This window comes from Patella vulgata, chromosome 5, assembly GCF_932274485.2.
Source record: "Patella vulgata chromosome 5, xgPatVulg1.2, whole genome shotgun sequence".
NCBI lineage: Eukaryota > Metazoa > Mollusca > Gastropoda > Patellidae > Patella > Patella vulgata.
The window spans coordinates 32,187,756-32,203,079 of NC_065883.2; the positions used below are offsets into that span (position 1 = coordinate 32,187,756).

A 15,324-nucleotide genomic window follows, 5' to 3' on the forward strand; every position below is an offset into this window, starting at 1 on the left:
AAAGGGACTGAGATCCTTGGGATATAAAGATATGTTTTAAGTTTCACCAAAATCGGATAACAATTGTGACCTCTGCGTACAAAGAGCATCCATTTTGTTGGGCAGTTTCATTTCAATTTTCTCGAAATTCGAATTCAACCGTCGTTATAGTGGAATGGTGGTACATTTAAACGGTTTTTAAATTTGGGAAAAAAATTGTGACCTTTAGAAAATCCGCAAGCTGAAAATGCGAATCTTGGAACAATCAGGGGCTATAATCAAGGAAGTTACGTTCGGATATGTGCGATTATCAAAAAGAACCAAGATCTTTCACACGTTTTTTTAAAATCGGATAAAAACGTGATTTTTGTACAATCAAGGGCCATAATTCAGGAAGTTTCGATCCGATATCGAAAGGAACCAAGATCTTTGGGTTATAAACATGTATTTCAAGTTTCATCAAAATCGGATCAAAATTGTGACCTCTAGAGGGTCCAAAACCTTGATTTACCAGTTGTTTACACTATTTGCGTACGAGGGGCGGCCATTTTGTCCGGCAGTTTTGGTCCGATTTTCACGAAATTCGAACTCAACCAACATTACAGTGTAACAGCGATATATTCAAACGTTTTTTTTTTAAAATCAGATAATATTTGTAACCTCTAGAGGGACCTCAAGCTAAAAACGCGATTTTTCGTAAAATAAGGGGCCATAGGTCAGGAAGTTACGATCCGATATGCGTGCATATTGAAAGTAACCAAGATCTTTGGATTGTAAACATGCATTTCAAGTTTCATCAAAATCGGGTGAGAATTTTGACCTCTAGCGTGTCCACAAGCTAAAACGTGGTTTTTCGTACAATTAGGGACTATAATAAATGAAGTTATGGTCCGATACATGCCAATATCGATAGGAACCGAGATCGTTGGGAGATAGACCTATATTTTAAGTTTCGTCAAAATAGGATAAAAATTGTGAACTGTAGAGTTTCCATAAACAAATTGTGGACGGACGGACGGACGGCCGGACAGGGGCACAGTGGCGGCGCCAGGGGTGGGGGCATTAATCCCCCCCCTCATTAATCTTGTCTGCCCTCTGTTTGCCCCCCCCCCCCCAATAATTTTAGAAAATAAAAAAAAAGTATATGTGATACGTTTCGGTAATCAATACCTTCTACGGTGTATAAATCCCACATCCCCACTCAGTCATAAACATGCATGTTGTAGAGCATTTCCGACAGTCTATTTTTCAAAATTTTCTTGGCGAGGTCCTCAATGGACTCGCTACTTTGGCGCTCACAAGGGGAATTCGTTGAGGTTCGCAAGTCCGTTCGTTTGACATTTTGTTCTCTAGTCGGATAAACTAGTGATCAGGCGACGAACGGTATCTGGGCAGATCTATTTATCTCGACGATCGGTGCCTGACGATCGGTGTCCGTTCGTTTGACACTTTACCTCATCGATCAGTGCCTGAAATACTGCCAGGCTGCATTTCCGGCAACCTGTTTTTCAAAATTTTCTGGGGGAGGCCCCCTACCCCTAGTTGAAGCTCGTGCCTTTGCTCCCTTAACCTTGGACTTTGCCCCAGCTTTGCCCCTCCAATCACCGACGGCTAGCGCCGCCACTGCAGGGGCGAGGGCATAATACGTCCACATGAAAACGTGGGCGTATAAAAAGGCAATGGACTAATGACATCTAGGGCCAAGGGATTTAGAGTGCCATTTTACCTCTACCGGTTGGCATGCACTGGGTAAAGTATCGAGTCAACACTGTAATGAAATTTTCAATACATGATTTATCAAGTTTGTTGAGTTTTCAACAGTGTTTTATTTCATTGGTTTTAAATCTATTCATATCACTCAGTCAGCTGTATCACTGAAGCTTTTCAATAGGTTGCATAACCAAGGTTACCTCGATCTTGTAGATTGTTTAGCTGACAGTCTAATGTAGGTATTGGACATCAATATTGATAATAGTAGAACACACCGTGTGAGCGATTATCAGGTATTGTTCGATTAGCCATGTCGATAAATTGGATGGTAAATTAACGTGGGGGGTATATTATGCAATTTCCACTCCTTTAAGTTTTCTTGGTTAAGCGTATTTATTGGATTGAGATTACTTGTGACGTAAATTTAAAATAAAACCTTAAATGTAATAAGGGAAGTTTTATTGCATTTCTTTCATAATATAAGATAAATTATTATCTATGACGTGATAAAATGTTGCTTAGCAACTAATTAACTTTGATTCGTATTCATGTTATCTAACTGTCTATGATATCACCCTGTGGAAGTGGACGTAATACTCTAGAAACACTCGGGTATGTTTCCTTTGATTAACAAGGCCAAACTGATTCATAATCCTGGGAAATAATTACTGCCTTGATTGTCAGGTGACAACCGTTTTAATGGACGAAATCCCGAGTGCCTATCTAGGAAATTCCATAGTACCGAAACCGGCATGGTCCGTGTTCACAACGATTTATCTATTACATTTGATACGGTCGACCATGATACTCTTCTTCGTAGGCTGGAATGGGAGATCGGTGTGTCTGGAAATGCGCTGTCACTGTTGGGGTCATAATGTTAAAGGTCGTTCACAAAGTATTACCCTGAATAATATAACATCTGCTACCTCACCTTTAGCGTCAGGAGTCGACCAAGGATCTTATCTGGGATCAGTTTTATTTAGTCTTTATACCAAACTCCTCGCCGGGGGCGCCGATGTACCTACACTTAACGGTCCACGGCGAACGCTACCGTGGTCTAGGGTGTTCTCCCCATCAGAACATTTTGGAAAATAAGGGTTTGCACCGGAGGAGAGGAACTATGAATATGACGGAAAATTTCAATTTTGAGGCTGTATTTGCATATTGGCGTATTATGATATTTTGATATGAACATTATAAAAATTTGAAGTAAGGAATACGACTTTAGCGTACCTGTAATAATTTATGAGAAAAACGAAAAGTTCGGAATCGGGTTAGAATTCGACCTGTTTGAATTTTGAAGATTATCACGCTTGGCGCGGGCTTGAATCATTCTCATCCCCATCGTGAATTTGACCTGGAAAATTTCCAACAATCTCCATACATTTGGCTTTTTTATGGTAGATTTCGTCGTGGGCGGCCCACCAATCTCGGCATTATGGGTGCCGGTCCGGGATGAGGCACCCCACCAATCATGCCATTTTAGGCGCCCCATTGATCAGGTGTGCAGCCCGACAATCATATATTGTCATTATAAGGCGCCCCACCAATCATGTCATTATGGGCACCCTCCGGGATAAGGCACCTCACAGATCACGCCGTTTGTGGTGTTAATCGTGTGATACATTATGAGGCGCCTTACCATTTGGGGTGGGGCCTCATATATGGCTTCGTGTTGCCCCCCGCCCCTAGTCAAGAAACGAGGCTCCCCTCTTGGCAACTGCATGGATGTTGGTATTTAAACCCCTACACTCACAACCACCTGAAACTTCGAACTTGCTTCCGATTTGACCATGAATGTGGCGTATTGTCCCGTTAATGATCAATAGTGAAAAATCGTATCGATATTGTCGGGGTTGGCAGGTTGATAGATATGAATTTATATTGGGGTCTACCAAAGATAATATCATTCATTAAGATGAATCATTAGTTTTAATGCATACTCCGCTAACTAACACCCAGCATGAACCAAGGACTAACATATTGAATATATTAACATTTGTCGATTGACTAAAAATGAGAAAATATATTAGATATAATTATGGATAATATCTAAATTATAGATGTTGTGTCACCCTTCAGCAATCTAAACTACTATGATGGAGCTTGGAGGCATTTCTTATATTAATCATGTGCATTCATTTCGGTATTATATACATCACACTCACTGTAATGTATTGCTAAATTTAACTTTTGACACTGCGACACATAAAATAATTTTGCATTAAGTGCCCTTGTATCAATGGCGTGCATGCGCATAGTTCGGATGCATCAAATCAGCTCAAATCTGTTTCACAGCGTATTAGGAAAGTCTTCTAATATCTCTGTAAAAGATGATGCCTTCAACAAATGACGTCATATCACGCGGCGTCAATCATTGCCTCAATGGCGCGTGCATTGTTTACATAAGACGTTACAGATTCGAGCAGAATGGCGCCTTTTACTCATTTTAATACCCATTCACACTTAAATAGGAAATTTATTTTTCTAATACATAAAAAAAGTGTGAAATCAACTATGCTTGAGGTTATTGTTATGCGACAATCTATCATCACTGTGCATATTCCGTCCGGGATCCTTCAAGTGATTTTAACTACTGGACACGATTCACTGTGGTACAGTATGTGTGCATAAATTCAATGTAATATAACATCTTAGTCACACCCATTGAGGCAAACAGTTCAGCCTTAGACATTTTGATTTTCTGTAAATTTTAAGATGATTTAGACAAAAACTAGGTCATTCTGAGACTAACATATAGTTCAATTTTATTTCAATAGTTCGCTTGCGCTTAGGGGTCTTTAGCAGTTGGAGGAAACCGGAGGACCCGGCGAAAAATCACGAGGTTGGACAGACGACCCTACTTCTTGTCACGTACAACCGGGGAATCGAAACCACATCAGTTGACTGAAAGACAGACCTTATGATAACACGTACACGAGTTAACCATTCGGACCCCTCCCCCTCTGCCACCGACCTCGCATTTATTTAGAGTAAACATAAGCATATATCATATCTGATATATGTGTATTATCTGCCTACATAAACAGATCGATTTAACAGTTCTTATGCCTTTGTTTATTTTATTTTCTTGTCTATAATCATAACCTACATCGATTGTATGAAGATATATTTCTATAACAGTTGTGAGTAACATATTATTTAAATGTCACCATTCAGCACGTATACAGTAGAGGTAACAGAAGGATTTTGCATCATCGATATGAAACGCTTCAGAAATTGCTGATAAAGAATTTTGTGTTTTGAGATAAGATGATTCTAGTACCACAATCGACGGGGTTAATGTCGTACATTAGGATCACTGATGATCATAGGCGTACGGGGAAATTTTTGACTGGGGGGGGGGGGGGGCGGTGGTGGTTGGTGCCCAAAAAATGTAGTTAGGTTCTTAGTATGTGACATAATAATAATAATTTCGCTGTTAAATTGGACACATTCAAGAACACAATATCTTTTTTTTATACAACTTTTACAAAATACAATTGTGTGCCCAAATTTTCCCAGCATTGTGTGCCCAAAATGGGGGGGGGGGGCGGCTGCCCCCAGCCCCCACGGCTCGTACGCCTATGCTGATAATCTACAGTACGACCCCATGATAATAAACTCGGCTATTGCCGACCTGAACCAATAACACGATTGTTAAAATTAACAAGTTCTAGTTTATTAATAAATATTATCGTATCTTCCCCAGCTTCACTTAGGGTGGAATTTTTGAATGATGGCAATCACTCTGATTATATTGTAGAAAAATTCCAGATGACGTATGCTCAAGCACCACCGTTTAGTGGCGTTTCAATATGGCACCCAAAGTTTTAAAATGACGATGTTTTAAATAGCTCGGCCACATTTCTTTATTTCGTGTGTCAAGATTTAACTGTTACTCGTGCTTCTACCAATTTGGCACATTTCTGGTATGGCCATGACAGGGACGCCATGAACACAATTTATTACTATGGTAACACATGACACAATTATATGAAAGGAATACAAGTTACTTATAGATGTGTAAGAGCTAAATCCGACTATTGCAGGTCTTTATTTTGGCTTCAAATTTTAAATGTTATATATGCCAAGCCCATAATCAACTCCCTAGAGCATCGGGTTGAGATAGAATAAAGTAAAAAAAAAAAAAAGAAGAAAATTTCAATAATATAGCCATTTTTCATTATCTATTTTTGAACTATTATATCTAAATCTTACGAGGATTCTGTCATCTTTATTAATCAAAGACTGTGTATGAGCATTTTCAGAAGTTGATTTATAGAATGTAGAAATAGGTCGACCATATCCTTTAAGAATAGGATTAGACTGGGAGCTACCAGAGATCTGTATTACATCTCGAGTACAAAAGGTTTGACCATTCTTAAGTTTTCTAATTAGAGCATTAAGTAGGGGGCGCTGCTTGAAGTATCCCCGAAAGTCAGTTTAAATTACATTTTTGAGTACATCGATCAAACTGGTGCCAAGTTTCATTCTGGCACTGTGATTACAGATGTGCCATTCTTCAGTGACAAATTTGGTGCGAAACGCATTTAAGAACGGTCTAAAGGGGGACTTTTTCACATTTAAATTGAATTCGGTGCAAAATCCATTTAAGAACGTCATAATTGTCAAGTAAATGCTATATTTATACTAACAATTGTGAAATTGACATAAAATTAAATAAAGGCTATATTTATACTAAGAAATGTGAAGTTGACATAAAATTAAATATTGGCAAAACACCCGATGCCTTCATCCTCGGCAAAGAATATGGTATTGGTTAGATTTTGATTAAACCAAAATGCAGAAAACTTAAAGGACAAGGTAACATAAGGCATTTCGAAAATCCATTTACGGTACAAGGTACACAGAGTCATCTCCCTTTATGGAAAATATCAATAAGTATTGATAACAGTATCAATTTATTCGATAAACTGAATAGGATTTAACAACAGACTCATGCAAGCGCCTATATAAGTTCTCCCCACAATTTATATCTACTATAATAACTGTACACCTTTTGTTTTCAGATAGGCTAAAGTTATAACAAATATTTAGACTGAAACAAAGCATCTATAGAAATTTAGTTTTCTCACTAAAATAGATATGGTCAAAACTAAATAATATTGTAATAGGAGTGACAATAGTGTTACATGACAGGGCTCGCTGAGTAAGGTGCTGAAGGTGCTGGCTCACTAATCAGAAGGTCCGGGGTTTGATCCCTTGTTGGCACAGAAATTTCCTCCAAATTTTTCTAGCGTTGTTTCCCCTTGTCAGTGATGCAAAGGGACTGTGAGAGGGGACAGTGTCTAGTTATTCAGATGGGATATAAAACTGAGGTCGCGGGTACACGTTGGCGTTCACATAAGAGAACTTTTGGCAGTTCGAATTCGCTGTTTGGGCCAATTTTCCCTAAAGCATAATGCATGGCGTATGTAGATATGTAGATCTTCATTATCTTGGTTGACACTGAGCAATAAGACATTAAACTCCATTTGATTTATTTTCTATTCATTAAAATTGTCACTCCCTTACAGTATTATTTAGTTTTTGCTATTATATCTATTTTAGTGAGAAAATTACATATTCATAGATGCTTTGTTTCAATTCAAATATTTGTTAGGAATTTAACCTCAAATCTTATATAAACTAAAGATTTACAGATGTTCTATTAGAAATACTGTTTTCAGAGAACTTATGTAACCCCTGACCTGTTGTTCAATCCGATTCAAATATTGTTTAAATTATTGCTTTCCCTCCCATCCGAACGAATGTGCTCTATCCGTTCCAGCCCCCTCCCACCCTGTACTACTGACGTGTGTGTGGGTGTGGGGGGTGGGGCACCAGAGTTATCTTGTATATATATATATATCTGTATATAAGTGTAGTCATTGTGAAAATGAAACAAAAAGACTGTCAAAGACAACGAATTTGATGTTATACATGTAGTGACAGCGATGATAGTAATTGCGTAATTTTGATTTTCAATAATTGTTTTACTTCAATAAATAATTAGTTTTTGCCTGTTTTTGTTGGCAAATTACACAATCATAGATAGGGTTGCAGTTTAAATATGTTTGTAATTTTGGCCTTAAATCATATCTGAATTAGAGGTTTACAGCTACATATACCTTTAGTAAAAATAGGGCATCGTCTAATTGAAAGGGTATGTGGGGTGTGGGTTTATATTTTAGTGGACAGATTCATTGACAGATTCTGGTCTCCATTACCTCATAATCATATTGCTCAACCAATATCAAACATGTCTCCTGCCTCATCAGACTCTAGCCACCCAGCTCTTAAATTTACCCAGTAAAATTGACTGGGGCCGACACTTTTTCGACAAGGATTAAATAGGGTGGTTCCTGGATGTACAGGGCTTCCTGAATGCTTGCGACAGGTAGCTTTTTAAAAACATATAGAGGCCTGAGAACAGCGTGCTGATAGGTTTGTTAGATTACAGTAAAGTGTAAAATAAATGAAACGAAAGAGTAATCTGATTTTAATTTGATTGAATAACTGAATGTATTTTGCGAGAGCCAGATTTTGATGTAGAGAGAGACCCTAAGTTATTTCACTTATGAGTTCCAGACTAGAGGAAGATGAAAGTGCATTTTAAACACAATTGATGGTGATGTGTGTGTAAGACTAAAATGCGTGTAAGAAAGGCTCACGACAGTGTCAAAATAGTATACACCTTCGCCTCATTCCACTAGATCTTGAGGCCTTGGCATCAACATGGCAAGCCTACAGGTAAATCCGACATTGTATTTCGCCTTAGAAAACACCGGTCATCATATAATTATTATTGTCCCTCAAATTTTCCAATCCCTAATAAATTTAATCGACAGCTGGAACCAGAGACTCCGTACCGAACAAATCGTCACCTCGTAAAGAACCACCACCAGATGCAGGTGAAAATAATCTTTACAGAAAGCGATTTACAGAATTCTAATAAGAAGTATCGTTGGATCAGATCTGTGGAATCAGATGGTCCAATTAGAGGTCATAGCAATATGCATATATTTGTTTTTAAATGGTGTCGCCCACCGGGTAATTTATTAACCATTAGTGAACATAAATAGACCGGGGATTAGCAGTTTAAATGAAAATATGTATTACTCATAATAAAATCGCTTATAAAGGTCACCATCATGTTCATAATAACGTTATTATTTCCGCACCGGCATCGTGTCAAAATAAAGGTTGGTGAAATTATCGGCGTCCATTTTTGTATAAACTGCAGTATGCTTTCTATGAGTACAGTATGGTATAAATGTTTCTTGATAATTCTAATCAGCACATGTAAGTATAATATCAGTATAATATCAACATATCACTTGAATTGTTGCAATAGAACAGTCAATCTTTTTTGTAAAGTCTGAAGAGTTCACATATCAACATATTACTTGAATTATTGCAATAGAATAGTCAATCTTTTTTGTAAAGTCTGAAGAGTTCACATATTATAGTAAACAATAATATCAACATATCACTTGAATTATTGCAATAGAATGGTCTTTTTTGTAAAGTCTGAAGAGTTCACATATACTATTCAAAAAAAGTAGGGGATATTTGATTTTTAAGTGTTATTAAAGTCACCTAATGAAACTGACGAAGAAACAAGTGACAAAATGAAATGAAGTTCACATTCATCGATTTATTCCAAATGATCATTAGACTAAGTAAGGCACAGACTGACCATTATAAGGGTAAAATGATACCCGGGGTCAAACAGCAAAGTTACCACAGCATCACAACCAAGTCAGTAACGGGTAAATCCTCCTCTGTTTGCCAAACAAGCATTGATCCGACGTGGCATACTCCTAATGAGACGTCTAAGGTCATTTTGGTCCAGATTGTCCCATTCCTGTTGCAACGCAGCAGCAAGTTCTTGGACATTGGCAGGACGTTGTTTACGTTGTCGATGGGGGAGAGGTCGGGACTCAGTGCTGGCCAAGGTAATGTGGTGATGTTCTGTTGTTGGAGGTAACCTGTAACGATCCTGACCCTGTGACATCTTGCGTTGTCATCCTGGAAGATGAAACGGCGGCCATGACGTCGTGCGAACGGCACAACATGGACTGCCAAGATGTTGTCCCGGTAGTACTGGCCTGTAACACGCCCTGCAACAACATGTAAAGCCGTTCTTCCAGCAACAGTGATGCCTCCCCACACCATAACAGAACCACCCCCAAATCGATCATGTCTGATGACGTTAACGTCTTGGAAGCGCTCGTTTCGACGACGCCACACCCTCCTACGTCTGTCCAAAAAATCAACAGTGAACCTTGACTCATCTGAAAACATCACATTGCTCCAGCGTCGATTATCCCAGTGTTGACGATCCCTACACCAACGACGTCTTGCCTGAATGTGATGATCTCTCAAACAAGGGATCACGCGAGGACGTCGGGCGCGAAGGTGACCCCTATGCAGTCGATTCCGAATCGTCTGGCCACTCACTCTCACACCAGTGTCTGTTTGAAGACGAGCGCTGATCTGATTTGCTGTGATGACACGATTTCTCAAGGCCAAGGTACGGATAAATCGATCCTGGGCTTGAGTTGTCGCCCTTGGTCGACCTGAGCGTGGTCTGTCCTGTACAGATTGTGTATCACGGTATCTGGACCATAGCCTGCTTATGACAGACTGAGAAACATTCATCGTCCGCGCCACAACCGCCTGTGTTGTGCCGATCTGTAGCATGCCAAGGGCACGTAACCTTTCATTTTGGGTAAGCCGAAGCATATCAAAATTTGTTTTCTGGTCACTAAAACAATTAAACTGATGTTTCCACCCTGGAATTCAATGCCACAATGACTGTAACATTCAAAGTCAAGAGTCGTGCAAATCTTGGGTTGGACCCCCATGATGATCCCAAGCATCACCTGCATTCCATGCGGTAGCTATTGGTGCGTTTGGGCGTCACATGTAACTGGAAATGTTTCTTCTGTTAGGTTCTATAGTGACCTTTTTCGTAGTCATTTGCATATTTTAGTATTATGCCCCCAAAATCAAATATCCCCTACTTTTTTTGAATAGTATATTACAGTAAACAAACTTTTGTTGAACATTTCTTGAACTTTTTCATTTATTAGCTTCAAATGTTATTGATCATTGGCCATATTTTGCAGAAAATTGGGAATTTCCTTAACGGACAAACTGTCATTAATGAACATCATTCAAAGTTTTATTTTTATCAAATATATTCTTGTCTTTAATTGCAGCTGTAACAACGGTCACAAAAATTAAAGCCAGAGAACGATTAAAATGTCAAAGCAATGGCAGACGAAGGTCTGTTCACGAAGCGCCATCTATAAGACATGCATTGGATTATCAGAACAATGTGGAACTGGTGCCACAGATTGAAAAGAAAAACTGCCAGGGCAATACGGTTATAAAGTTCAAGGAGAATGTAGATGGTAAAAATATATACGATGCTAGTGTGACTGTTACATTCAACAAAGATATGGGTGGTGTTGATGCCACCGGAGATTTGTATGAAGATATCAATATGGACGAACTCAAGGAAAGACAAAAAATTACAGCACCAAATGCTTTGGAAATAGCTATAAATCATAATAACGATAGTCACAGTTCTATATCCAGAGTTTCACAAATACTGGATGTGTTTTTAGATGTAAATTTGAAATCCTATTTAGCATTTTTCATAAATTACATATCAGTATCAAATGGAGAACCAAAAAGACCTTTTGCAGTTGTTGATGCTCATAATGGAAGCGTCCTTTTCGCCCTGGATATATTGGATACATGTAAATCTTCACTGAAAGCTTACGGGGGAAATACTAAAATAGGTCGTATAGACTATGGAAAGGCACCTAAGTGTTTAAAGCTACGAAGACAGGGGAAGTTCTGCCATTTAGAAAACAAGTTTGTTCGTGTAATTGACATGAATTCAAGCATGAACGACAACATTACTAAAGCTGCTAAATTCTTATGTAAAAAAACATATAACGATTCTGTGAATGGAGCTTATTCGCCTGCTATGGATGCACTGTTTTATGGAACAGCAATTGTGCGAATGTTTACAGATTGGTACCAAGGAACTCCCCTTAATAAACGTATATTATTACGTGTCCATTATAGTGCAAATTTTACAGATGCTTTCTGGGACGGAAAATATTGCACTTTCGGAGACGGTAGTGCTAGTATATATCCAATGGTATCGTTAGATATAGTAGGTCACGAAATAGGTCACAGCATTACAGAACAATTTTCAAATCTTCTTTACATGGGGGAATCCGGAGGCATAAATGAGGCCTTCTCGGACATGACGGGGGAAGTGGCAGAGGACTATATCGACAAGGCTGATTGGATGGTTGGATTCAGTATCACACGAGATGAACATGCAATACGATATTTCAGCAATCCATTTAAAGATAACGCATCTATCACCCACATACGGGATTACATAGATGGTATGGATGCTCATATTAGCAGTGGGATATATCGTCGTGTATTTTATATTTTAGTGAATCAATTTAGTATTCCCATAAGAAAAGTTTATCAGGTGTTTCTCTTCGCCAACCAAATGTACTGGCATAAAATGACCACTTTTGTTGGTGGTGCCTGTGACGTCCTGAGGGCTGCATTAGATCTAGGTAGTCCTGTGGATGTGTACTCAAACGCTTTTCAACTAGTTGGTATAACTGCTTGTGACGTAAATGATCATATATTCTGGTTAAGAGACGGTGAGGAGTACAGTGGAATTTATGTGTCAGTTGACACGCAACCCATATTTGGATTTTCTTCCCCCGCATGGGCCGGAAGTATAAAAATAAAAACTACTAGTGTACTTCCTGTAAATATAACATTGTATAACGCTGGCAGTTTATCTCGCGGTAACTATTACGTACTGAAATCTGGTAGAAAAGAATTAACTTTCTCCCTCTCTGAACATAAGAATACCAATTTCTTCATTCATCTTAGTTCCCAAACGAGGTATATGATTGATAATGTTGTTCTTGTCGCAAGCTATGGTTGTGTCAAAAATTACACAAAACATCATTATTTTGATTATTTGAATTATATGAAAGACTGTATGGGGAATAATGGACGCAAAACATGAATAAATTGAAGGTTAGATCATTCTGGATATTAATGTGGATAATATGTGCTTCTCGCCAAACCATTGATGGGTCCGTCCAAGCAAACACGTTCGCCCCTGGCAAATGGGAACCGATAGTGATTTATCCACATGACTATTCACCTAATCACCAACACATACAGAGTGGCATTTGCGTTATATCTCGGACTATTATCAACGCAAGAATATCGGATGCTGGATAGCGAGACTTGTGTAGAGAATGTGACAATGGAAGAAATTGCAACTTAGTGGGATTGTTGGTTGAGGAAAAAGGGGAGAAGCCATCCTAATTTCAGAATTTTTCGACCCCAAGTCGTGGAGTTATTTCCATTTTACTTTGGACTTTGAATCTTGTGAACTTATCAGTTTTTAATTGGAATTTGTGTTTTCCCGTATAAAATTCGTCGCAGAACATGGTCCCCGGTGGACACTGGTGATATTGTTGGTCAAGAATTATAAGTTTCCCATTTGGGATAGGACCCATTAAGCTTATGAACGCGATACAGAACATGGACTTTTCACTCTTCTTGGTAGCCTATCTTGGTAAGTTAAGAAGAAAAATTGGCTAACTTCCAGAAATGTCTGTTTTAGACTTTTATAGCTTGTGAACGTGTACAGCTGATCGCCATACTGTGAACACGGTACAAAACTGGGCTCTTCAGTGGAATTTTGAAAATTAGGTGGGGTTGCTCTCATTGATTTATTATTTTATGGTTAGCGAGATTTGTTAATGGGGGCATTAGGTAGTAAGTACCCTATTTAAATTTCAAATTTCCGATGGCAATATCCTGAGTTGTAGAAATGCTGATAATGTATCACTTAAACATACATTATGCAAGAACTAAATCTGCCTATTGCAGGTCTTTCTTTAGGCCCGAAATGTTATATAAACTAATAATTAGACATTTATTAAACATGACAAGACCATAATCAACTCTCGATGCCATCTGATGGGTCCGATTTTCATTAGATTTGAATCCAATCTGTCGTTCAACGGCTGTCGGTGAATGATTAACCGTAAAAATGGATAATCGAGGCGGTAACAATGACAATCGAGGCTACGGTGTATTTAAAATGAGTATTTCTCGGCTCAGAGTGAAGTAATTTGGCTGAACTTTTTAAGCATATTCCGGTCATATCTATATTTTTTAACTATTATAGCGAAAACAGTCAGCTCCTTATCTAATCTTCCATAATGTCGCTTTAATGTTCGTTTATAATTTGTCATGATTTATACGCTGTTGTATTTTGGTTAAAATATAAATCAATATGTGATAAATCTGGGTTTTTATTATTATTATATTGTCATACGCCCGCTCTCTTTGTTGGTGTATAGCCTGTCATCCCCAGGCCTGTCATTGGACACCGAAAAGGCTCATGCGAATGTCCTGCTGTCTTTTCTGAAATCTTTAAGTGAGCGTGGCCGTATTGCTGGTGAAGTGTCCAGCATCGTTCTTTGGTTCGTTCCTGGGGTTTAACGCCCACTTCCACCTAGGGTGATATCGCAGACAAGGGTGTCCAGCAAGACAACTGCGCCTTTTATCGGCAAGGGAAGATTACCTTTTGGCTAATCTCTCCAAATAGCTTGTTGCGTGATTCGCCATAAGTAGTCACTGGTGGCAGAACTCTTGTTAGAGGACGCTACAGATTTTGGTGAGCAGAGGTGAGATCCTCTTAGCACTGTTATGTGTTGGTAGGCTGATTAAGCTTCAGCGCCCGAATCGCTGCATTCAAAGTGATTCCTCCTTCGTCAGGTGAAAGAGACATTAGCTTTGCTGGTACGTATTTTCAAAAGACAAAGGTTAGGGAAACAGTTACAAGATACCAATGCAACCACAATTACCTAACCAGCAAGTAGATCTTGGTACCAGAACCCGACCAAAAGAATCTTTGAGACCTGTTGTGGCAAGACAAGCAGGGTAATCCAAAAACCTCATGGAGAATGTCTCTTTTTCCGCTGATGTTATAACCACATAACCACCCGCAATATTTCCCATATTCACTGCCCACCACAATACGCCTATATGTATGTACTAACACAGACAATTTGATTAATCAAAGAGAGAGAAATGGGGTTTAACGTCCACTCGACACAAACTAGGTCATTTCGGGACTAACACGTGGTTCAATTTTATTTCAATAATTCGTTTGCGCGTAGGGGTCTTTAGCTGTGGGTGCAAACCGGGGGACCCGGAGAAAACCCACGAGGTTGGACAGGCGACCCTACTGCTTGTCACGTACAACCGGGGAATCGAAACCCCGCCAGTTGACTCAATGCAACGTATGATACACCCCCACCCCCATTACACCAAGATACAAGAGGAGTAAATAGAGGTCATCGAATACCAGGTTGTAGGTTCCAGAAACCAATACTACAGCCAATGGCTTTGGATGGAACAAGCTCGCTTATTGGTTGGTTATAAAGTACACTTTGAGACTTGCATCGTAATAAATGGGTGGTCTACACAGAAAAATGATTATTATTTGGCAGGATTACTCAAGGGCAGTGCGCAGCAGGTTCT

At 39.0% G+C, this 15,324-nt stretch overlaps 1 protein-coding gene across 1 annotated transcript; it reads left to right on the plus strand.

Annotated features, from left to right (window-relative positions):
• Positions 1 to 8,891: 8,891 nt before the first annotated feature.
• LOC126822293 (elastase) lies at positions 8,892 to 14,060 on the plus strand. Its single transcript, XM_050551091.2, has 2 exons — positions 8,892 to 8,997; positions 10,923 to 14,060. The coding sequence occupies exons 1-2, from the start codon at positions 8,940 to 8,942 to the stop codon at positions 12,782 to 12,784; spliced, it is 1,920 nt and encodes a 639-aa protein (XP_050407048.1). The 5' UTR covers positions 8,892 to 8,939; the 3' UTR covers positions 12,785 to 14,060.
• The last annotated feature ends 1,264 nt before the right edge of the window (positions 14,061 to 15,324 follow it).

What these genes read in the sequence shown, in the direction of transcription:
- LOC126822293 (XM_050551091.2), top strand. Translation starts at nt 8,940, where the DNA reads ATGCTTTCTATGAGTACAGTATGGTATAAATGTTTCTTGATAATTCTA. An exon ending in GATAATTCTAATCAGCACAT is followed by an intron (nt 8,998 to 10,922) that starts GTAAGTATAATA and finishes CTTTAATTGCAG; the next exon opens with CTGTAACAACGGTCACAAAA.